Genomic DNA, 22,810 nt, shown 5'->3' on the forward strand with positions numbered 1-22,810 from the left:
CGTCCAACATGGCCGCCTTCCGAGGTCAGACCAGGTCTCCAGCAGTGGCGGTGTCACGCTTTATATACCTGGCTACTTTCTATGTTCTACTGGTTCTCTTTGTGCTTTCACACGTTTCCCAGCCAGATGACTCAACTGAGACTAAATGGCTGCCCCACCCACCTGGAACTTGTCAGCATATCTTCACGTGCGCTTCCGTGTGTACGCCCTGATGCGAGGTGTGCTCTGTTGGTGTTTTTTTTTTTCTCCATGAAGGCGTTGTCTCCTGAATTAAGTGTTGTTAAAGTTGTGTGTCCCAATACTAGGTGTGTCTGGGGGTGTGTTTGTGGGTGTGGGTGTTGGTGTGTGTGTGTTCTATACTTGTGAGGAAGCGACTAAAGTCTGTGGTTGCATGTATATGCGTTACTGACATAAACAGCTGGATCGTGCGAGTATGCTCACGTGTGTTATGGGTGTGTCCACTGATGAGGGCGGGTGTTTGTGTACACGGTTGGCCACAGGCGGGATGTATGAGGCCAAACCGGTTTTTCTTCTCCAGCTCTGAGAGTGGAGCGATGCTGAGCCGCTGTCAGTGTGCAGATCACTATGGGAGGCACAGAGACGTGTAGGCGCACACCCGACACACAGCATCCTGCCATCATCCGAACCCCAGGAAGACCCCAGGCCTCAGGTGAGAGTACCACGTCTTTCCCTCACATTGTGTGTCTGTACATGCGTTTATAGTGCAGGTATATCTGCTGGACTTTAAACTTTATTGCCTGAGAATGACGACGTCATGTTGGTAGTATCGGTCAAGCCTGGAGTTGTCAAACTGCTTTCTTTGATACTCTTAAACACTGCAATACTCCGGACTAGCATTGAAATACATACTATAATGTTCTGAGCTGTTATTATAATGCATAATATAATAATATAATATTATAATATAATCTTGAATACTATGCTCTGAACTAGAATTAGAATAATAAATTATAATAGTACTATAATACATATTATAATGCTCCTAAACACTAGAATATTCTGCTAGGATTATGATACATAATATAACACACATATTGTACATTTACTTTATTCGGAACTAGTATTTAACTTATAATAGTATAATATTATAATACATACTATACTTGTACTGCTTGGGGCTTCTAAATGTAAACAACACTGGTCATAACTAACTGGTGTTAGCTATAACTCTGTTGTTAGCTATAGCTCTGGTGTTAGCTATAACTGTCACATGATTCTGGTACTCTTAGTAAAGGAAAACCAAGATATTAGATCTTTAAAGAACACTTTTGATTGTTAACCACAATAGCATATATACTGCAATATTAAACAAACGGTTTCAGTTCAAGCTGTTAATGGAAATCATGGAAAACACAAATAGTTACTGAAGCTGTGAAAAACAGACTCAAACTCATTTGCTGAACTATCACACTCTGTTGCTAAGAAAATTACTAAATATCCTTGCATTACTTGCAGTCGTCGAGTGTTTTGGTCTGTCAGAATTTAGCTTTGCAGAATAGCCGTTAGAATAACGTTAGTAATAATACTATTGCTATCAGTGAAACCACCACCTGAAGCTGTTTACCATTCAAGTACTTGAATGGTAAACAGCTTCAGTAGTTGGTTTCACTGGTCTTTCTGTTGTTGAGTCAAAGCCTGAACCTTCAGTAATCATTTATTCAGACATCACACTGTCATGTGACTATCAATTAAAGACAGGGTGCGCCAGTACCGGTCCTACCCCAGGAATGAGAGGGTGGGGTCCAGTCCTGGTTCGACCTGTTCCAAGGGAGTAACTTGGAATTCCTTCAGAATGCCTCTGATATCTCAAAACAGTGTCCAGTACTTGATGTTCAGTATTTTTGTCAATAATCTATTGAACCTCTACTCAATTGATGGATCCACCTCTATTGAATCGACATTTATTTACTTCTAGTCCCTCCAGCTCTTCAATGCTCATATGTCTTGTGCTAGCTGCGCACTGAATGTTCGGCCTTTGACTCCTGCAGGTTGAATGCAGATGGATTCATCCCCACCACAGTAGCAGAAGACAGAGATCATGGTATGAAAGCCTAACAGAGTGTCATGGTGTCAAGATGTGCTTGAATATGCTCGCCCCCTCTGGCCTCCTCATCGCTCCTCAGGGCACCGGTCACTGATACCTACAGGGAGGCAGCATTTGGCGTCCGCACCTCTGGAACAGTCAATCTGAACAATCTGTCAATATTTGTAACTTTTTTTTTTAATAATAGAACGTTTTTAATGTACACTATTACACTTTTTTATTAAGTAATGGATCAATGTATGTGTGAATTCTCATTATTTAGTTTCCTTTTTGTGTTATTTATTTTGAATTGTTGTAAAAAGCACTCTATGAATGATGAAATGATGGAGTTCCTGTTCAGCGTTAAATGGATGGGTGTTTTAAACGACATGTTCTTCTGTTTCCAAGCCAACTCATCGGCGAGGGAGGAGTATGTCGGACGGCCTCACCCTGGAGGAGTCCGCAAGCGGGGGACTGGTCGTCTCAAGCATTGGCGTTGGGTCCTCCTCCAATCAGGGGCTCCACCAAGGTAGGAACACTGATGTTGTTTGCCATGAAAACGAGTCTGATGAACAGTGGCTTTTATAAACCAAATGTTATCACCTTGTTTAAGAAATATGTATGTTATATGCTTATATTTGTGGTATGCATACATATATATACAATAAGAGACCTTGAAAACTCCAAGCAACCTTTTGTGACCACATAATGTTTGAATTGCAGGGGATGAAATTGTGGGTGCATCGATTAATTTCGATGACCTGTCCAAAGAGGAGGTTTTGAAAGTACTGAAGCTGATGGAACCATTTAACAACAACATGCAAGTCCTCACCAAGAACAACATGAGCAAGAGTCTCGGCAACCTGGATTCAGTCTCCAAGGGCCCAGGAGAGGTTAGTCCAATTAATCCCATGATAAAGTCACTGCTAAAGGGGACATGGTAAACCACTGTCACTAAATCATGTATATGTCAGATAAATGTATGGTCAAATTGTCAAAAAAGGGGTCTTTCTGTTCCAGATGCTGAACGACTCCTATAGCCGACTCTACAATGCAAAGATCAAGAGGTTCATGAGGGATGGCCATGGAGGTGTGGGTGGTTCCAGCGATGGAGTGCGACACCCTCAAGGAAGCAGACCGGAGTTATCCAATTTAAGCCATAAGACTGACAGTGGAATTCCTCGGCTTGGCGTTGATTTTGGATTACTCAAAACAAAGACTCCCAGAATGGACACACCGACAGCAGACGGAAACCTCAATTTGAAAACTAAATCTGAACTAAACTTGCGTCATTCCAATGGAAGTCTTCCTGGTTTGGAAATATATCCGACCGAGGGTAAGATCAGTGACCCAACCTTTGACGGCAATGCACCAAAAATAGAAATTGAAGGATCTAAAAAATCATTAAAAATGCCAAGATTTAATATTCCAGACCTGGGTCTTAATGGAGCCATAACCAGACAGACAGATATAAATGTCCCAGAAATCTCTTCAGGTGCTATTCATGTCAGACCTTCCAAGAAACTTAGGAATCCTCCCCTAAATGTGGACAACCCTAATATGGGTTTACATAACTTTGAGTTGCCTACAGTGACAAGGTCCACGGTAGACCTAAAAAAACCTGATTTAGATCTTGATTCACCCTCTGGAGAATTCAAGATGCCTTCATTTGGGCTGTCAGGCAAAAGACCAGATCTCAATATTGATGCTGACCTCAAATCACCTGACTTCAGTCTCAAAACTGTTAATACTCCAGGGCTGGACATCAACGCAGGCCAGAACACACCAAGGTTCAAGATTCCCAACTTTGGTCTCTCTAGCCCCGAAGCACAAGAAGGTGGTTATAGTGGAGATCTACAGGGGCCAGATATCAGCTTAGGAAAGAATAAAGCTGGATATCTGGAAACTGACATTGACCTTGATTACGAGTCAACTAAACTCAAGCAACCGAGTATGGATATTGGTACCCCTTCTGGAAATTTCAAAATGCCAGATTTGAAAATGCCCAGTTTTGGATTGTCTGGATCAAAAGTAGAAGTTCCTGACTATGAGTTGCCTAATGTAAATCTCTCCAAGCTAAATGTTAACACCGATATGGAGATGAAAGTGCCCTCAGCAAAAGTAAGTGCTCCCTCTGCTAAGGTCAAAAAACCCAAATTCAAATTATTTGGTACATTACCAAAGAAAAGAGATGTGGATATAAATGCAAGTGCAAAATCTCCAAAGATTCAGGGTTTAGAGTTTTCTGGAATTGACACACCAACCATTGATCTCACAGCTCCTAATCTAGACCTGCATGCTCCAGACATGAACGCTGATTTACCCAAAGGGAAATTCAAAATGCCCTCACAGAGCATGCCTAATTTTGACTTGAATGCTCCTGACCTGAACATCAATACACCAACATTGAAATCACCAGACCTGAGCCTCAGTGGTCCAAACATAAAGGCTCCTGCTATGGATTTACCAAACATGGATCTTAAAGCTCCAAAAGTAGATCTTAACATGGGATCATCCAAAGGAATGTTTGATATGCCCAAATTTAAGATGCCAAATCTCCCAAACCTAAAAAGACCAGACATTGATGGCAACATAGATGGTTCAGATCTAGATGTGAATATACCAAATGTCAACATAAAGGGTCCCAAAGGAGGGCTAGAAATACCAGATGCTGATTATGACAGCCCGTCATTTAATTTTAAGAAGCCAAATTTGAAAATGCCAGATTTCGGTCTTTCAGCACCAAAGTTAGATAGTCCTGACTTTAACTTCAAATCCCCTGATTTTAATGTTTCATGTCCTAAACTTGGCGGTGGAATAAATACACCAGACCTCGATATGCCCAGACTTGATCTCAAAAGCCCCAACATGGACCTCAGTGGCCCTAACATTGATATGAATGCTCCTTCAGGGAAATTCAAAATGCCCAAGTTTGATCTCTCTGGCACACTGCCAAAAGGGGGAATTGAAGCCCCGAACTTGGACACGCCCAAATTGGTTCTTAAAGCTCCTAAATTGGATGTGAATACTCCAGATGTGAACATTGGTTCACCCAAAGCAAAGTTTAAGATGCCCCACTTGAAGATGCCAAAATTTGGATTACCCAACATTAAAGGACCTGACATTGACGGCAACATAGGTGGTCCAGATCTAGATTTGAATATGCCAAATGTCAACCTCAAAGGCCCTAAAGCTGGATTGGAAATGCCAGATGCGGATTTTGACAGCCCATCATTTAAATTTAAAAAGCCAAATATGAAGATGCCAGACTTAAGACTTTCAGGACCAAAGTTAGATGGTCCTGACTTCCCTGATTTCAATGTCTCTGGTCCTAAACTTGGCGGTGGAATAAATCCTCCAGACCTTAATATGCCCGGAGTGGATTACAAAAGCCCAAACATGGACCTCAATGCCCCTAACATTGATATTAATGCTCCTTCAGGGAGATTCAAAATGCCCAAGTTTGATCTCTCTGGCACACTGCCAAAAGGGGGAATTGAGGCCCCGAATTTAGACTGGCCAAAAATGGATCTGAAAGCTCCTAAATTGGATGCAAATACTCCAGATGTGAACATTGGTTCACCAAAGTCAAAGTTTAAGATGCCCGATTTGAAAATGCCCAAATTTGGCTCGCCAAACTTCAAAGGACCCGACATTGATGGCAACATAGGTGGTCCAGATCTAGATTTGAATATGCCAAATGTCAACCTAAAGGGTCCCAAAGCTGGATTGGAAATGCCAGATGCTGATTTTGACAGCCCATCATTTAAATTTAAAAAGCCAAATATGAAAATGCCAGACTTTGGACTTTCAGGACCCAAGTTAGATGGTCCTGACTTTGATTTTAAGTCTCCTGATTTCAATGTCTCTGGTCCTAAACTTGGCGGTGGTATAAATACACCAGACGTCAATATGCCCAAAGTTGATCTCAAAAGCCCCAACATGGACCTCAGTGGCCCTAACTTTGATATTAATGCTCCTTCAGGGAAACTGAAAATGCCTAATTTTGGTCTCTCTGGCACACTTCCAAAAGGGGGGATTCAGGCCCCGAACTTGGACTTGCCAAAATTGGATCTTAAAACTCCTAAATGGGATGTGAATACTCCAGATTTGAATATTGGTTCACCAAAAGGAAAGTTTAAGATGCCCAAGTTCAAAATGCCAAGATTTGGCTCACCTAAAGTTAAAGGACCTGACATTGAAGGCAAAGTAGGTGGTTCAAATCTAGATATGAATATGCCAAATGTCAACCTTAAGAGTCCCAAGGCCGGATTTGAAATGCCAGATGTAGATTTTGACAGCCCATCATTTCAATTTAAAAAGCCAAATTTGAAAATGCCTGATCTCGGTCTTTCAGCACCAAAGTTAGATGGTCCTGACTTTGATTTTAAGTCTCCTGATTTCAATGTCTCTGGTCCTAAACTTGGCGGTGGAATAAATACACCAGACCTCAATATGCCCAGAGTCGATCTCAAAAGCCCCAACATGGACCTCAGTGCCCCTAACATTGATATGAATGCTCCTTCTGGGAAATTCAAAATGCCCAAGTTAGATCTCTCTGGCAGCCTGCCCGAAGGGGGAATTGAGGCCCCGAACTTGGACTTGCCAAAATTGGATCTAAAAGCTCCTAAATGGGATGTGAATACTCCAGATTTGAACATTGGTTCACCCAAAACAAAGTTTAAGATGCCCCACTTGAAGATGCCCAAATTTGGATCACCAAACATTAAAGGACCTGACATTGATGGCAACATAGGTGGTCCAGATCTAGATTTGAATATGCCAAATGTCAACCTCAAGGGTCCTAAAGCTGGATTGGAAATGCCAGATGCAGATTTTGACAGCCCATCATTCAAATTGAAAATGCCAAATATGAAAATGCCAGACTTTGGACTTTCAGGACCCAAGTTAGATGGTCCTGACTTTAAGTCCCCTGATTTCAATGTTTCTGGTCCTAAACTTGGCGGTGGAATTAATCTCCCAGACCTCAATGTGCCCAACTTTGATCTCAAAAGCCCAAACATGGACCTCAGTGCCCCTAACATTGATATGAAGGCTCCTTCTGGGAAATTCAAAATTCCTAAGTTAGATCTCTCTGGCAGCCTGCCCGAAGGGGGAATTGAGGCCCCGAACTTAAACTTGCCAAAATTGGATCTAAAAGCTCCTAAATGGGATGTGAACACTCCAGATTTGAACATTGGTTCACCCAAAACAAAGTTTAAGATGCCCCACTTGAAGATGCCCAAATTTGGATCACCCAAAATTAAAGGACCTGACATTGATGGCAACATAGGTGGTCCAGATCTAGATTTGAATATGCCAAATGTCAACCTCAAGGGTCCTAAAGCTGGATTGGAAATGCCAGATGCAGATTTTGACAGCCCATCATTCAAATTGAAAATGCCAAATATGAAAAAGCCAGACTTTGGACTTTCAGGACCCAAGTTAGATGGTCCTGACTTTAAGTCCCCTGATTTCAATGTTTCTGGTCCTAAACTTGGCGGTGGAATTAATCTCCCAGACCTCAATGTGCCCAACTTTGATCTCAAAAGCCCCAACATGGACCTCAGTGCCCCTAACATTGATATGAAGGCTCCTTCTGGGAAATTCAAAATTCCTAAATTAGATCTCTCTGGCAGCCTGCCCGAAGGGGGAATTGAGGCCCCGAACTTGGACTTGCCAAAATTGGATCTAAAAGCTCCTAAATGGGATGTGAACACTCCAGATTTGAACATTGGTTCACCCAAAACAAAGTTTAAGATGCCCCACTTGAAGATGCCCAAATTTGGATCACCCAACATTAAAGGACCTGACATTGACGGCAACTTCGATGGTCCAGATCTAGATTTGAATATGCCAAATGTCAACCTCAAGGGTCCTAAAGCTGGATTGGAAATGCCAGATGCAGATTTTGACAGCCCATCATTCAAATTTAAAAAGCCAAATATGAAAATGCCAGACTTTGGACTTTCAGGACCCAAGTTAGATGGCCCTGACTTTAAGTCCCCTGATTTCAATGTCTCTGGTCCTAAACTTGGTGGTGGAATAAATCTCCCAGACCTCAATATGCCCAATTTTGATCTCAAAAGCCCCAACATGGACCTCAGTGCCCCAAACATTGATATGAATGCTCCTTCTGGGAAATTCAAAATGCCCAAGTTAGATCTCTCTGGCAGCTTGCCCGAAGGGGGAATTGGGGCCCCGAACTTGGACTTGCCAAAATTGGATCTAAAAGGTCCTAAATTGGGTATGAATACTCCAGACATGAACATTGGTTCACCCAAAACAAAGTTTAAGATGCCTAAGGTGAAGATGCCCAAATTTAACCTCCCAAATCTAAAAGGACCACAAGTTGGTGGCAACTTCGATGGTCCAGATCTAGATATGAGTATGCCAAATGTCAACCTCAAAGGTCCTAAAGCTGGATTGGAAATGCCAGATGCAGATTTTGACAGCCCATCATTCAAATTTAAAAAGCCAAATATGAAAATGCCAGACTTTGGCCTTTCAGGACCAAAGCTAGATGGTCCTGACTTTGACCTAAATTCCCCAGATTTCAATGTTTCAGGTCCTAAACTTGGTGCTGGAATAAATCCCCCAGACCTCAATATGCCCAACTTTGATCTCAAAAAGCCCAACATGGACCTCAGTGCCCCAAACATTGACATTAATGCTCCTTCAGGGAAACTGAAAATGCCCAAATTTGGTCTCTCAGGTACATTGCCAGAAGGGGGAATTGAGACCCCGAAATTGGACTTGCCAAAAATGGATCTTAAAGCTCCTAAATTGAATGTGAAATCTCCAGATGTGAGGATTAGTTCACCCAAAACAAAGTTAAAGATGCCCCACTTGAAAATGCCCAAAATTGGCTTATCCGACATTAAAGGACCTGACATTGATGGCAACATAGATGGTCCAGATGTAGATTTCAACATGCCAATGGCAAACATTAAAGGTCCAAAAGCTGTAATTCAATTACCAGATGGTGATTTTGATGGCAAATTTAAAAAGCCTAATTTGGGTCTTTCTGGACCAAAATTGGATGCCCCAAGTTTTGATATGTCTTCACCAAGACTACCAAATATGTCTGTAGACACTCCAGAGGGGAAGTTCAAAATGCCAGACATCGGTTTCTCTCGACCAAAAGCAACCGCACCAGACATGGACCTCCCTGTTTCTAAATTGAAAGGCCCCGGTCTGAAGGGCCCAAAAGTTGAAATCAATGCTCCATCTGGTCGGATGAGGACCCCTCAAGGGGAGAACGTGGGTCTTTCTGGTTCACTACCAAAAGGGGAAATGAACACACCTAAATTTAACCTAAATGCCCCTCAAATAGGCATGGGCTCTCCAAAGAACGTCAAAATGCCAAAAGCAGGGATCCAAGGTGGATATATTGATGTAAAGAGACCCTCAGGAAATATCCAGGCTCCTCAACGTGACCTTGATTTCCCTGATAAAAGATTTAAACAGCCTCAATTTGGGAGCCCAGGATCTAATATGGACTTTGATGCAGCTCGTCGACAACCAAACCTGCCAATGCTAAGTGCTCCAAATGTAGACCTCAACAGAATGAGGCCCAGTATCCAAAGCCCTCAGTTCAACATGAGAGCTCCAGTTCTTGACATTGATGCTCCTGCACTGCATTATAACAAGCCCTCTTATAAAGGTCAGAGGTCAGATCTTACAGGCAGGAAAACCCCGGGTTTAGATGGCAATGTAAACTTGCAATATAGAATGTCTCCTGAGATACACCCAAGGGGCGATCGTCACGGCCACAACAATCAACCAAACCGCCATGGTTCTGATCCCAATGCGTATGTTTTTGGTTCTGATCTCAACATCGATGATCTCGACATCGATGACTTCACTGGAAGGGATCATGTCCCCAGGTCCAGGGCACCCCAACGAGATCCCGCTATGGGCAGGGTTTCAGGGGGGTTCAGGGGTCCGAGTTTCAACGTAGCAGCCCCCAGGCACCAGTCAGGGGGTGGGTTAAGCCAGAGCTATGGAGTCTCCCCAGCAGGGTTCAATATGGACCCGCGGGACCCAAGACATCAGGTTTACAGAAGGTCTGCCGAGGGACCGAGGAGGACCAGGCAGCCCAGCGCCAAGCTGCCCACAGGACACAGAAAACCATCTGACGAGGGTTATTTTGTTACAGTTTTCCCCACACAAGGGCAAAATGGACTTATGCAAAACCGCAGACCAAACACATTGGGGAGACTCGACTTCAATCCACCCAACATGGACCTCGAGGTTCCAGATGCAAATGAAGACGGCTCGACATTCTGGTTTTCTAAGCTCATATAGGAGACAAAGAGTACGACTATCTCTCAACACAGTTAGCCAGTTTTCATGTGTCATGTGTTACATATTTGTTGCCCTATATTTGTTGCTAAACCTTTTGTATATATTTCTTCAATATATTTGCGTTATGTATTATAAAATATGTACTTTTGCACTCATTGTCATCATCAATGTAAACATTTGGGAATTCAATGTAAACATTTGACATGTCACAAAATGTTTTTTTAAGGATTGGAAATTTAGTTCTTAAGTTATTTCTTGAATATTTCCAAATATTAAAATTGGGTGTATTAATAAGAGTATGTGTAAAATATAATCTGCCATTTTGTTTGCTGAATATACATTCATTTACGATTTACAAACCAAAAACAACCCAACCGGATTACAGGTGCATTGTATTCATTATCAAAATTGAAATATAAACGTTGAAATGTATATTTTTAACTGGCTGATAAGTATGTACTTAAAGTGTATTTTGTTATATATTTTAATAAAAATGATATTAAACAAATTGTGCTTCACTGAATCAAGTGGCACCACAGAGCAAATGTCTCCAAAACCCAGGCATCCTTTTTTTTTATAGATATATTTTGTTTAGATATTTATTCGCATAAGTAAACCGTAAAATCATAAAAGTAAATATATTTATATACGTAAACCGACCGGGTGACCTCTGCTGTGTTTTAGCTCCGATCTGTTGTTCCTCTGCTAATCACTAGGGGTGCGCAGGTTTCCTTGTATGACGCAAAAATTGTGCGACAATCCAGGCAGCTTCACCATAGCATGGACCACATGACCTTTTGATACAAACATTTAATTGTATAACCTGCAATGGATTTTTAAGAGGATAAAGTCTAATATATAACAACCACGCTTCTTGCACATTCACAATGCTTCGTATATCTGTAATGGCGTGTAGCAGAGGCGTCGCTAAAAGGGTAAGCACTGATCTGCTATTTCATTTGACTGACACTCACTGTCATGTTTGATTCTGAATGCTGGACGTGTCTTTGTAGTTCATGTCATCAATGCCTGGAGAGAGTTCGTTACCTTCAAATTTACGGCTTCCCTCAAACCTCGTGGATCCCTCAAGAACAAGTACGTGAACACGTTTTAGAACGACGCACATTAAATGTCAAATCAAACGCTAATTGCTGTGTTTCTTACTTGATAAACACAAAATTACGAGTCCCACTCATGGTTGTCTGTTTATTCTTATTATAATGATATCACTGTCTAAAGCGACCTGCGCTGAGTTCAGATAGCTTCTTCCTCAAGGAGCTGTCAGGTTGGGCTCTGGACATTTGGGGTTGAACCATGTGTAAGGTCCTTGATAAATATTCAGGAATATGTTGTGTGTGTGTTTGTGTGTATGTATGTTTAAGAAATCTTGTATATGAGTATAACCTAGACAAAAAAAAAAAATCAAATAAAATTGTTTGAAACTACAACATTAGAAACATTAGCATCACTCTCACAGACGCTCATCAATTTACACACTAAAAGGTTTGATTTCAAAATGAAATTGTCCAATCCATCCACTTTTAAAGCATGTTTCTGATTTGATGTATTTGCTAAATAGTTTAACCCACTTGTCTATCTAGAACGCCCCCCACCGCCCGCAGACTCCTCCCTGCCCATCATCAGAACATGTGACTCGTCTGTCCCGGCCCACCTGAGCCCGCTCCTTACCTGGGTGGAGTCCTTGGCAGCCCAGCAGGGAGACCCCGTGGGCCTAGCCCAGCTACACCCAGACGTGTTCGCCGTGCCATCCAGGTACAGCTCACACTGATTGGTCAGATCATTTTCTATCACTGATCTGCAGGAAAAAAAAGGAAGTGACCTCACCAGGCTGTGGTGATTGTGGGAACACACAGCTTTTTGACTGCTGGCCTGTCAAACATTCCTTCAAGATGGATTTACTAATATTGTCTTCCCAAAGAAAACCGTGACATACATATTTGAAAACAGAGTGAACTATCTGTAGCTTTACCTTTTTGTAATCATCACATCTCTTCTGTTCAGGCGTAGTTAGCCCATCCTATCAAAGAACCGTTTGACTTTTAATGTAAAACAAAATGAGAAGATCTACATTTTTGTAGTTAACGTAACTTTTTCTCAAAACATAGTATATTGTGCTTAAATCATTTTGTTTTTGCTGTTGAGAATAACATGAAAGTAAATCCTGAAGTCCACTTCAGGTACATTCTCTTCGCTGAGCAGCAGATCAGCTCTAACGTCTCCTCTCTCCTGCAGGCTGGACATCCTCCACCAGGTGGAGGTGTGGCAGAGGAGCTACAAGAGAATAGTAAGCACTTAACGTAACACACCTACAGTATTCTTCCATTTTAAAATGTAACACGCTCAGTTAGTTCAAAACATTAAATGAACAGCTCAATGGTGAGCAGGTAGAGGTTAGTTTTACACCTACACCCTAACCACTGCTAGACCATCCAAAGTGTATGATTTATAAAACGCTTTCATAGTTCAAAGTTCCTATAGTAAAACAAGTGAAGGTCCACTAGATGTTGAACTTCTGTCCCCTAGAGTTACGCAAACACCAAGGTGAGGTCAGAGGTCAGGGGCGGTGGGAGGAAACCATGGCGACAGAAGGGCAGCGGGCGCGCTCGTGTTGGCAGCATCCGATCGCCGTTGTGGAGAGGAGGTGAGTTGACACGGCAACCAATCTCTTCCACTAGTGGTGTAAGAGTTGTAGAATGTTGTCTTAAGGAGATGTTAAAAGGACACCTATTTTAGGATGAGGGGTTTGTCATTACAAGCCAATTAAAATAATCCACCCGCTAGGGAGAGTCCCGTGGTATGATGGGTAGATCAACTCTCAGATCACATCCCTGTGGACTTAGTCTATCCATCTTACATTGGAGGAAACGCCCACAAGTAGATCCAGTTTCAAATGGCTTGTGATGGCTAAGGATCTGCACACCTGTCAGGCCCTTGGCTCTCAGCATCATGTCAGGTGAAAAGTGGTCAGAGTCAGGTGCTGCTTGCACTATGAGCCAACATCAGAGCACTGAGCCATAAGACCACATAACACAACACTTTCAACATAACATTGTTCTTGACATTGTAGGCTCAAATGCAGATCCTTTTTGTGATGTATCTAGGCAATATATATTTTGTTGTTGAATTCCTAGTGTTCAATTACTGCCTGTTCTTTACTAATTATAAACGGGAATGGACCGATATTGCAGGTTTAACCCACCAGAGATTCAACTCTGCTACATATGTGAGGTGTTTGTTTGAGCCATGTGAGGTGTTCGTATATTAAGGTGTATTGTTCCTCTCCCAGGGGGTGTGTCCCATGGCCCTCGGGGACCCACCAGCTACTACTACATGCTGCCCATGAAGGTGCGCGTGATGGGCCTCAAGGTGGCGCTGAGCTCCAAGCTGGCTCAGGTAAGGAGCTAGCTAGTAGCATGACTAGTGTGGGTAAAGCAGTGATTCAGGGTTGTATTCTGGCACAAGACACGGTCTGAACTCTGCTGCTGTGAGCATTTCTATTTTAATGTCACATGGTTTTACGATTTTTTATGTCATTGAGCATATGCTTTCTGCTGAAGTGTTTATCAGCCCCCTCTAGGGTCTAGTAGTAAGGGCATTCTGAGGTTCTAGGTTGAAGCCCTCCACCGATCAGTTCACCTTTCCGATAGCAGCTCTAAACAGTTGTTGGTGCAGTAATTGAATCATATGTTGCTACCCCAGAATTTATGCTATGTTCCCATTGTTCCCGGCCTCACTCCAAAATGTCTGCTTAATGTGAACTGGACTACAGAGAAGTGGTAGTAATTCAGCTCTGCTCACGGTGTGGTGGCTCCTACAGGACTACCTCTACGTGGTGGAGTCTCTGGACCTGCCCACACCAGACCCCCAGTACATCCTGGACCTCCTCAGACAGAGACACTGGGGGCAGTCGCTGCTCATCGTAGACGCGTGAGTACCAGACTTCCACGTCCTAATCTTTCAGCAGATCCAACCAGGGGTTTAACATCATAGTTGAATTTTTCTTACAGTGAATCAGATACATTAGAGCAGGGAGGGGGAATATTGGGGCATCTCCCTCTAGGATTCAGATGTGGGCTCAAACCCAGAACCTCCAATGAGTTAAATCACCCAAAAGACTGAACTACATTCCATTATGGGATGGAGTTCTATAAAAAGCTTGTCTCAGGTTGTCTAATGGCAGACAATCTCAAATCTGGCTGAGAGGGGAACGTTTCGCTTCCTTTTTGTTCTGAACAATTATTTTGCAGCAAGCAGGGATAGGACTGCTTGATCCTAGATGAATGCACTTTTCTGTCCTCCCAGATGTGACGAGCTTCCAGAAAACCTTCTGCAGGCCACCGCCAACCTCAAGACGGTCAACATCATCCCAGCCATCGGTACGTTTTCGCCCTAGTTCTACACCGGCATGTGTATGCAAGGTAAAACTTGGTGCAACGTTTGCATGACTTGTGTCTCCTCAGGGCTGAACGTGCACAGCATGCTGAAACACGAGGCCGTGGTTCTGACGCTGGCCGCCGTGCGCTTCCTGGAGAGCAAGCTGCTGTGGCACGACGAGCGCTACACCCCCCTGTACCCCTTCAAGATGCCCTACTCAGACCTCCCTTGACCCGCCAACATGTTAAATTAAACAATCCAGTGTCAGTCATGTCTTTAATACATTTGTGAATAAATAAACCATGTGCTTATAAAAACAGTATAAAAGGTGGGTGTGTTTTTAAAAGCGGTAGTTTTGTTTGGGCGGAAGCAGTCCGTTGGCGAGGTCGTTCCTGACCTCCCAGCGCAGAGCCGAGCGTTTTTTGTCCGTGGGGACGACGTAGGAGTTGGGTACGTAGGCCCGCCGTGGCCGCGCCTAACAGAGGAGGACACGTTTAGATGAACAGTACAGGACTTGACTACCAAGAACAGGTTGCCTTCAAATTGAAACCTATTATACAACCTGGTGTGAGGCTGGTCATAAAGCCATTTCCATCAATCCACTGGTGAGTGTCTACCCAGATGAATGATGGACTGACCGCACCCATCATTCATCTGGATAGATTTCACCGGTGAATCGATTTTGAAAGGGCTCAGCCACACATAAATAAGGGGCCTGTAAAACGACGAATCCCATGTTAATGTAAGTCATACTCACTGGTGGAGCTTGGTAGGCCAGCTGCTCCTGAGAACAGAAGAATTATGTTAACATAACATGTTGGAGCAGAGGAGAAATATAACAAGCCTGATTTACCACTTAACTACATTTAAATTCATTAAATATCCACAGAAATGTTTGTTTGAACCACCAGGCACTGGTGTCTAGACCTCTAGGAACCTAGGGACTTCTTAAAGACATGAAGGCTGTACATAGCATCTCAACATTGTTTAGTAGGACTGGTACCCTGATCTCCCAGCGCAGCGCTTTCCGGTCCTTCTCCCCTGGAACCTTGAACATGTCCCACTCCTGTTTGTACTGAAGATACCTGCAGTAGAACCATGGAGAACCACACTAGTTAATATACCTGCAGTAGAACCATGGAGAACCACACTAGTTAATATACCTGCAGTAGAACCATGGAAAACCACACTAGTTAATATACCTGCAGTAGAACCATGGAGAACCACACTAGTTAATATACCTACAGGACAACCATTGAGAACCATACTAGAGTTAATATACCTACAGTAGAACCACACTAGAGTTAATATACCGACAGAACCACACTAGAGTTAATATACCGACAGTAGAACCACACTAGAGTTAATATACCGACAGTAGAACCACACTAGAGTTAATATACCGACAGTAGAACCACACTAGAGTTAATATACCTACAGTAGAACCACACTAGAGTTAATATACCGACAGTAGAACCACACTAGAGTTAATATACCTGCAGTAGAACCATACTAGAGTTAATATACCTACAGTAGAACCACACTAGAGTTAATATTCCCTACAGTAGAACCACACTAGAGTTAATATACCTGCAGTAGAACCATTGAGAACCGTACTAGAGTTAATTTACCTGCAGTAGAACCATACTAGAGTTAATTTACCTGCAGTAGAACCACACTAGAGTCAATATACCTGCAGTAGAACCATTGAGAACCACACTAGAGTTAATATACCTGCAGTAGAACCACACTAGAGGACATATTATGAAAACAACACTTTTCCAGGGATTTGGATGTTGTTTTGGGTCCCACACGCATACAAACTTTGAAAAAAGTCTGCACATGAATTTTTGAGTGAGGTATGCATTTCTGAAGATACCCCGCCTACAGTTACCAAACGAGCGAGTCAGTTTCGGCGCCCCCTCCTACGTAGTAAGGGGGCACACTTGAATATTACCTCCCACTTCCCCACTCCCCTCCAATCAGACCATAGCTACGATTTTGTGGACCAGTGGACGAGCAGCTCTGGCGGGGGGAACTCGGCGGCAGCCCGGCAGCACAATCCCTTTCTCCTCCATGTCGCGGTTCATGGACTTCAGAGAGTCAAAGCCAAAGTTCCTCTCCCCCAATTCTTCTCAACCATGGCCGAGATATCCCCCACTACGAGTCTTTACTTGTTGTGGAAGTACCAGAGATGTCAGACGCAGTCTTAATGATTCATAATATCATCCAAGGCGCACATAGCTTTTGGCCGTGATATTAGATATAATACTATGTAAATACCCATATATAATATTATATTATATTATATTATATTATATAGATAGAGCTCCAGGAGTCCAACAGCTTCAAAAACATGTTTTCTGGAACTCAAATACAATGTTTACTTGTTGGGAAAATACCATAATATGTCTCCTTTAATGTACCTGCAGTAGAACGACACTAGAATCAAAAAACGGACATAACTGCAGTAGTACCATAGAGAACCAGTGAAGGTAGAGGCATTACAGTAAAGGTGGGGGCGTTACCTGGTCAAAGGGTCCATCTTCTTCAGGTTCCTGGTGTGAGGGTGTCCCAGCACCGGGCGGATGACTGATCAATGAGGATGATTGATCAATGAGAATGATTGATCACATTAATTCTGAGGAATGTATGTTGATGCATGCATCTTGCTCTGTGTGTCACTTACAAGACTTGGGTCTGGGTTTCAGCGCCCTCTCTGTCTGCATTCGGACCTGAGCAAGGAGACAGAACATCATGCTCATTATACTTAGGATCATAAAGGACTCCAGACTTTAGCTAAAAATAACAATGGAAATGAAATCGGATTAACAGACACATTTCAGATAAATAAAGATGACCAACTAAAGCTGAACTAACAAAGGACTAACACATTTTAAGATTTTGTTCGGAAAAGTTGGCAGATAGTCCAAGCTGAGTAAGATGCATTGAACCAAGACGATAACACATGAGATGAAGGTAGCTGAACCAAAGGTATAGCTGCTTTGTCTTGAGTCCGGCCAGATCGTCGTGGTTACCCACCATGTCTCTGACAAACGACTCGAAGGCGGTGAGCGAGAGGCCGGACGAGCTGCGCCCGTCGCTCTGGCTCGTGACGTCATCGCTCTGGCCGGTGACGTCCTCGTTCTCCGTCTCCTCGTCGCCGTCACCGCCATGGCGATGGGCCGATGCGGTAGCCACCCGCAGACCTCCGAGCCTCTCCTCTAGGCTGCTGACATCTAAAGGGTTCAGAGGTCACCATAAGCTCAGCAGCATGAGACTCCTTCAGTTCTTACACATCTCATCCTCCCCACCATACTGTCTCACACCCAGAAGAGATGCGAGTGTGGGGGGTAAAGGTCATCAGAACACAGCATGGAGGGTCCATCGTGGAAAGGACCGCTCTATCAATGAAGACCCTCATGGTTTATAACGAGCTACACCAGTTAAATATAGACATGAAAATATGTCTATTGAACTCCGTCAGGGCACCTCCTGTTCAGTTGACCTCATCATTATCATCATCATCATCATCATCATCATCATCATCATCATCATCATGTCTTCAGCAGGAAATGAGACCAGAACACCTCAGAACAGTCAGCAGCAGGGCCCAGGACTAGACCACAACTGTCTAAATTATAGTTTTTGTGGTCAAACTCTGCTGTCCATAACATTTTAAATAATGATTCCTCCGTGGTCGACCCAGGAGGGCTGGTGTGTACCCGGGTCTCTGGGTCCCAGGCTATCCCACAAGGCTCCAGCACAGCCAGGCTCCGGGTGGGAGTCGATGAAGCGGATCTCCGTGTTGCTACTGAACGCCCCTAGCTCCGGCTCCGGCTCCGGCTCCGGCTCCTGCTCCGTCTGCTGGTCCCGTCTGTCTGTCCAGCGCTCCGCTAGCGCAGACCCACTGCGGCACTCGTCTCCCTCTGACCTCCAGGGGCACTGTTCACCGACGCCAGCCTGCGGGGGAGGAGGATCCTCGCGTTGATCGGCTGAATACTTCCCGTCTGGCGCTGGACACTTCCTGTCTTCTTCTCCTCTCCACTCCTCTTCTTCGAGGCCAGGTTGGCTGCGATGCCCCATCCCGGACAGGGCCTCACTTGGGTCGGGTGAGCGTGGCATTGGCCGGGTGGGCTGGAGGTGGGGTGGGGGGGAGGGGTCCCCGCAGTAGAAGCGGTAGAGGTCTTCCTCGTCGCTCTCGTCTCCTGCCAGGGTTTCCCCGTCGAACTCCGCGATGGTGCCGGCCTCCGTGTCCTTACCGACCGAGTCCGGTCTGTACGTCCCGTACCCGGATGTCAGGTGACTCGGGGCGGGGCTGCCGCGGTTCTCACCAGCCAGCCCTTTGTCACCGTCATCTTCATCCTCAACAACACTGTCACTCACACCGCCACCGTCAGCTTCATCACCGTCAAGGCCATTCTCCTCATCGTCCCCGCCACCACAGTCATCGTCAACACTGCCATCATCATCATCGGCTCCACTGTCTTCATCATCACTGCCAACATCTTTATCCCCACCGGCATCTTCTTCATCACTACCACTACCTTCATCATCACTGCCATCTTCATAACCTTCCACATCAATTTCATCAGAAACACTATCTTCATCGTCACTGCCATCTTCATCGTCACCATCCTCTTCACCCACGCTCCCATGTGAACAGTCTCCGGTGTGGCCCCTGCTCTCCAATTGGCCGGCGGGTGGAGGGTCGGCTGATGTCACCGCCGGGTTCAATGGAGCGCTCACAGAGCCTGGTGCCGCTGCCGAGCCTTCCCCACGACCCGCCCGCTCCACGACCTCTAGCTCCTCCTCTCCGTCGGACCAGAAGGAGGAGGAGTGGAGAGAGGAGCGGTCGTTCCCGCTGCTCTCCTCGTCGGCGCCGGGACACAGCTTGTACATAGCGGCCCAGGCAGAGAAAGAGAGAGTAGCTGGTCTGAGCAGGAGCCGTCCAGATGGCTCTGGAGAGGGCATCTTAAGAGGATTAGGCCAATGAGCCGGCAGGTCCGAGAGACGGCTCCATCTGCTGGTGGCGGCTGGGAGCTGCACCCATGAGCGCCACCAGAGTATGTTGTCCTTCTAGCCTTGTGAACTCTTAGCAACCCTCTAATTAGATGTCCTGGGAGCTGCAACCACTGGTGCCACAGAGTAAGAAAGGGCACCAGACAGGTTTCGGAGGAGTTCTCCCGGAGTGAAGAGGAGGATACAAAGCACTACAAATAAATTTGAGCCTCATTGTAAGACTATTGATCATGTGTCCCGGGGTTCAGAATGCTAATTTGATTTGTGAAAAAAGTGGGTTTTTTACCTGAATCTTCGCTGTGAACGGATTCGTTGCAAACAAAGAATTGTCCCTTGTGCTTTCTATGGAAAGACAAGGCATTTTACACGGTTAGCGACACGACAGATTGACGTTTTTAAGAGCTAGGACTACGATGTGTTCAAACATCAAGAGCAACCTCCCTTCCCTAATGTCACGACATGTGTGTTATTACCTCAGGACCTTCCTGGTGATGAAGGGTTTCCCCTGGCCCCCTCCCTCTGGGCTGGATGCCTGGCTCGTGGGATGAGACAGGCGGTCTGAGCCGGGGTCTGAAGGCACCGGTGATTCATGTGTCCCAGGGTCCGGCAGCAGGTGGAGCCTGTGGGGGGCCTCGGAGGGCCGTAGGGTCCTGGGGGCCACCGTGTAGCGAGCATAGGAGTCCTGGGGGTCCGGCTCTTGGTTCAGACGCCAGGAAGAGAGCACCTGTGTAGGAATATCACAACTATTAGTCTTCTGGTCTCCTGTACCCTAACAGCCAGCACCCCTTAGGAGACACCAAACTAGGGGTCTTCCTTTGAACTAGTCCTAGATATACTAGAATCTAGTATATGTACTGTTACTAGATATATGTATCTAGTAACTAGATACAAACTTTTATTAGTGTATCTCCACAAATGTTTAATTTACTATTAAACTAATTATGGGTCTTTCAGTAGATTAAAGGGACATTCATTCTCCGGATTGAAATCCCAGAAGTGAATCAACCAAAGAGCCTTGGTTATATACTTAATGAAAGGCCTCTTCGTACCTCTCTGTGGTGGTCCCCGGTTCCAGCGTTGAGGATAGATCCTTCGCCAGACCAGCTGGGGAAGCACTGAGGCCCTGGCAAAAGAACAAGTCAGTCCAAGTGTGAATCAGGTGCTCATTCCTCCCATGCATCACCATGCCTTATCCTAATAAACAACGCTAACAACCCTCCGCCCCATCCTCCGATCAACCCCCTGATCTTAACGGCCGTAGGACGTAACACAACAGCCAATCACAAACACAGCAGCTCAGTCTCCCCCTGTGTTGGTCAACATGGGGGTAGCGCTGCTATGCACTACACTGAGAAGAGAATGATGCTAAACGCTAACAGCACAGCAATGTACATTTACATTTAGGGAATTAAGTAGACGCTTTTATCCAAAGCGACTTACAATAATTACATTTGTCAGAAGAAAGATAAACAACATTGTGGGCTCATATGGACATTGCTGGACACATACACACAAGTTATAAGATACGCCAGTAAGTAAAACTCAAAAATAATCCATTCCCTTACCAGTCTCCTTAGTGTACGCTGGTGGGCTGGTTGTGATGTGATTCGCCCCCAGCTGAGACCGGTTGCTGAAGTTGAGCTCCCTGGAGGAATCAAGGATCTTTAACTTCTTCTGTTGGATCAGCTCGTCCAGGTCTAATGTAAAGAATAATTAGGAGTTAAACCACTATGGTATGTAATACCAACACATATAAACATGAATATGTCACCTATCACTCTTTGTGATAGGTGACAAATACACTCTGTGTGATAGGGGACACTTTGAGGTGATGGGGCCCGATGATGCACACCTCGTTTAAATTCCCTCAATCTGTGTTGAGGAATATTTCTGTATCCGAGGACCGCCAACTGTTCCTGAATCTCATCCTCAGAAAAGTCCAGGCTATCCATCCTACAAACACACAAATGTATCAACATTAATTAGACACACTGACAAAAAAATATATCTACATGTTACGCACGCAGACACAAATATACATATATTACACACAGTCACGACACACATTCTAGATATATTCACACACACACACACACACACACACACACACACACACACACACACACACACACACACACACATTTATTAATTTATTACACACAAATATATATATGTATTACACAGTCACCGACACACTACCATTCACACACACAAACACATATATTTATTATATACACTGACACACACATATTACACACACACATATATAATAATAATAATAATATTACACACACACACACATGGTTTGTGTGTGTGTGTATCTATCTATATAGATATATTGTGTGTGTGTGTGTGTGTGTGTGTGTGTGTGTGTGTGTGTGTAAATATATCTATATCTATCCATCTGTCTGTGTTTACATACATACACACACACACACACACACACACACACACACACACACACACACACACACACACACACACACACACACACACACACACACACACACACACACACTTACGTATACACACACAGACATACACACAACTAAGTTGGTTTAGATAAAGTGAAGTTTTCCTACCTGTACAGTGTACACACACCGCTAGTGTTTCAAAATAGTTAAAAGTCCGTGGTCGCCATGCTAGGTAGCTAGGACAACAACAACCGTTAAAATGCTTTCAAACGACGCCCTGCTTTCCTTTCTTCTTCTTGATGACGCCACGATCTGGACAGCGGGAAACAGCGCCACGTCAAAACAGGCAGGCGAATCCGTGAATTAAAAGTTATAATGCTATCATACTATTCCATAAAACTAAACAAATAGCCAAAATGATTTACAAAAATCGAAACGTATTCGAAAGTTAATATGAAGGTTGAAATTACTATTCATGAAACGATTCGGAATATTTTTTTGTATTGAATTTGTCTAGCCTCCCAGTAAATTGGTTAATTTGATTTAATAACTTTGGGTTTTACCCCCTCTGATATCATTACGAAATCCCACAAATCCCACCTTCTGTTGAGAAAATGTCCTTCCC

The 22,810-nt window shown here is 44.2% G+C and overlaps 3 protein-coding genes across 4 annotated transcripts; 2 read left to right on the plus strand and 1 right to left on the minus strand.

Annotated features, from left to right (window-relative positions):
* The first annotated feature begins 302 nt into the window (after positions 1-302).
* On the plus strand, positions 303-10,862 carry si:ch211-69b7.6 (neuroblast differentiation-associated protein AHNAK). Its single transcript, XM_030350446.1, has 5 exons — positions 303-670; positions 2,010-2,062; positions 2,453-2,573; positions 2,768-2,937; positions 3,065-10,862. Exons 2-5 carry the CDS (start codon positions 2,060-2,062, stop codon positions 10,352-10,354), a joined length of 7,584 nt encoding a protein of 2,527 aa, XP_030206306.1. The 5' UTR covers positions 303-670; positions 2,010-2,059; the 3' UTR covers positions 10,355-10,862.
* Positions 10,863-11,045: 183 nt separating this feature from the next.
* Positions 11,046-15,076, plus strand: mrpl4 (mitochondrial ribosomal protein L4). The gene is made up of 9 exons (XM_030350479.1): positions 11,046-11,289; positions 11,368-11,449; positions 11,956-12,127; positions 12,608-12,659; positions 12,899-13,016; positions 13,662-13,768; positions 14,193-14,302; positions 14,678-14,751; positions 14,836-15,076. The coding sequence occupies exons 1-9, from the start codon at positions 11,242-11,244 to the stop codon at positions 14,979-14,981; spliced, it is 909 nt and encodes a 302-aa protein (XP_030206339.1). The 5' UTR covers positions 11,046-11,241; the 3' UTR covers positions 14,982-15,076.
* On the minus strand, positions 15,012-22,503 carry hyls1 (HYLS1 centriolar and ciliogenesis associated). 2 transcript variants are annotated; one of them, XM_030350470.1, is made up of 12 exons: positions 22,354-22,503; positions 21,624-21,724; positions 21,337-21,468; positions 20,821-20,894; positions 20,245-20,495; positions 20,058-20,113; positions 17,792-17,988; positions 17,439-17,484; positions 17,278-17,341; positions 15,753-15,834; positions 15,507-15,533; positions 15,012-15,224 (listed from the first exon to the last, which is right to left on the minus strand). In XM_030350470.1, the coding sequence occupies exons 2-12, from the start codon at positions 21,721-21,723 to the stop codon at positions 15,090-15,092; spliced, it is 1,164 nt and encodes a 387-aa protein (XP_030206330.1). In that variant the 5' UTR covers position 21,724; positions 22,354-22,503; the 3' UTR covers positions 15,012-15,089. The 2 variants fall into 2 exon arrangements, with proteins under 2 accessions (XP_030206330.1, XP_030206329.1); XM_030350469.1 differs by lacking the exons at positions 20,058-20,113; positions 20,245-20,495; positions 20,821-20,894; ... (1 more) ...; positions 21,624-21,724; positions 22,354-22,503 and adding an exon at positions 18,475-20,041.
* Positions 22,504-22,810: the final 307 nt, after the last annotated feature.

This window comes from Gadus morhua, chromosome 3 (genome assembly GCF_902167405.1).
Source record: "Gadus morhua chromosome 3, gadMor3.0, whole genome shotgun sequence".
NCBI classification, from domain to species: Eukaryota; Metazoa; Chordata; class Actinopteri; order Gadiformes; family Gadidae; genus Gadus; species Gadus morhua.

Coding starts and splice junctions, on each gene's coding strand:
- mrpl4 (XM_030350479.1), top strand. CDS start 11,242: ATGCTTCGTATATCTGTAATGGCGTGTAGCAGAGGCGTCGCTAAAAGG. Junction 11,450..11,955: donor CGTGGATCCCTCAAGAACAA/GTACGTGAACAC, acceptor TTGTCTATCTAG/AACGCCCCCCACCGCCCGCA. Junction 14,303..14,677: donor TCGCTGCTCATCGTAGACGC/GTGAGTACCAGA, acceptor CTGTCCTCCCAG/ATGTGACGAGCTTCCAGAAA.
- si:ch211-69b7.6 (XM_030350446.1), top strand. Junction 2,574..2,767: donor CAATCAGGGGCTCCACCAAG/GTAGGAACACTG, acceptor TTTGAATTGCAG/GGGATGAAATTGTGGGTGCA. Junction 2,938..3,064: donor TCTCCAAGGGCCCAGGAGAG/GTTAGTCCAATT, acceptor TTTCTGTTCCAG/ATGCTGAACGACTCCTATAG.
- hyls1 (XM_030350469.1), bottom strand. CDS start 19,723: ATGCCCTCTCCAGAGCCATCTGGACGGCTCCTGCTCAGACCAGCTACT. Junction 17,342..17,438: donor GAAACCCAGACCCAAGTCTT/GTAAGTGACACA, acceptor CTCATTGATCAG/TCATCCGCCCGGTGCTGGGA. Junction 15,835..17,277: donor AAGATGGACCCTTTGACCAG/GTAACGCCCCCA, acceptor GTTCTACTGCAG/GTATCTTCAGTACAAACAGG.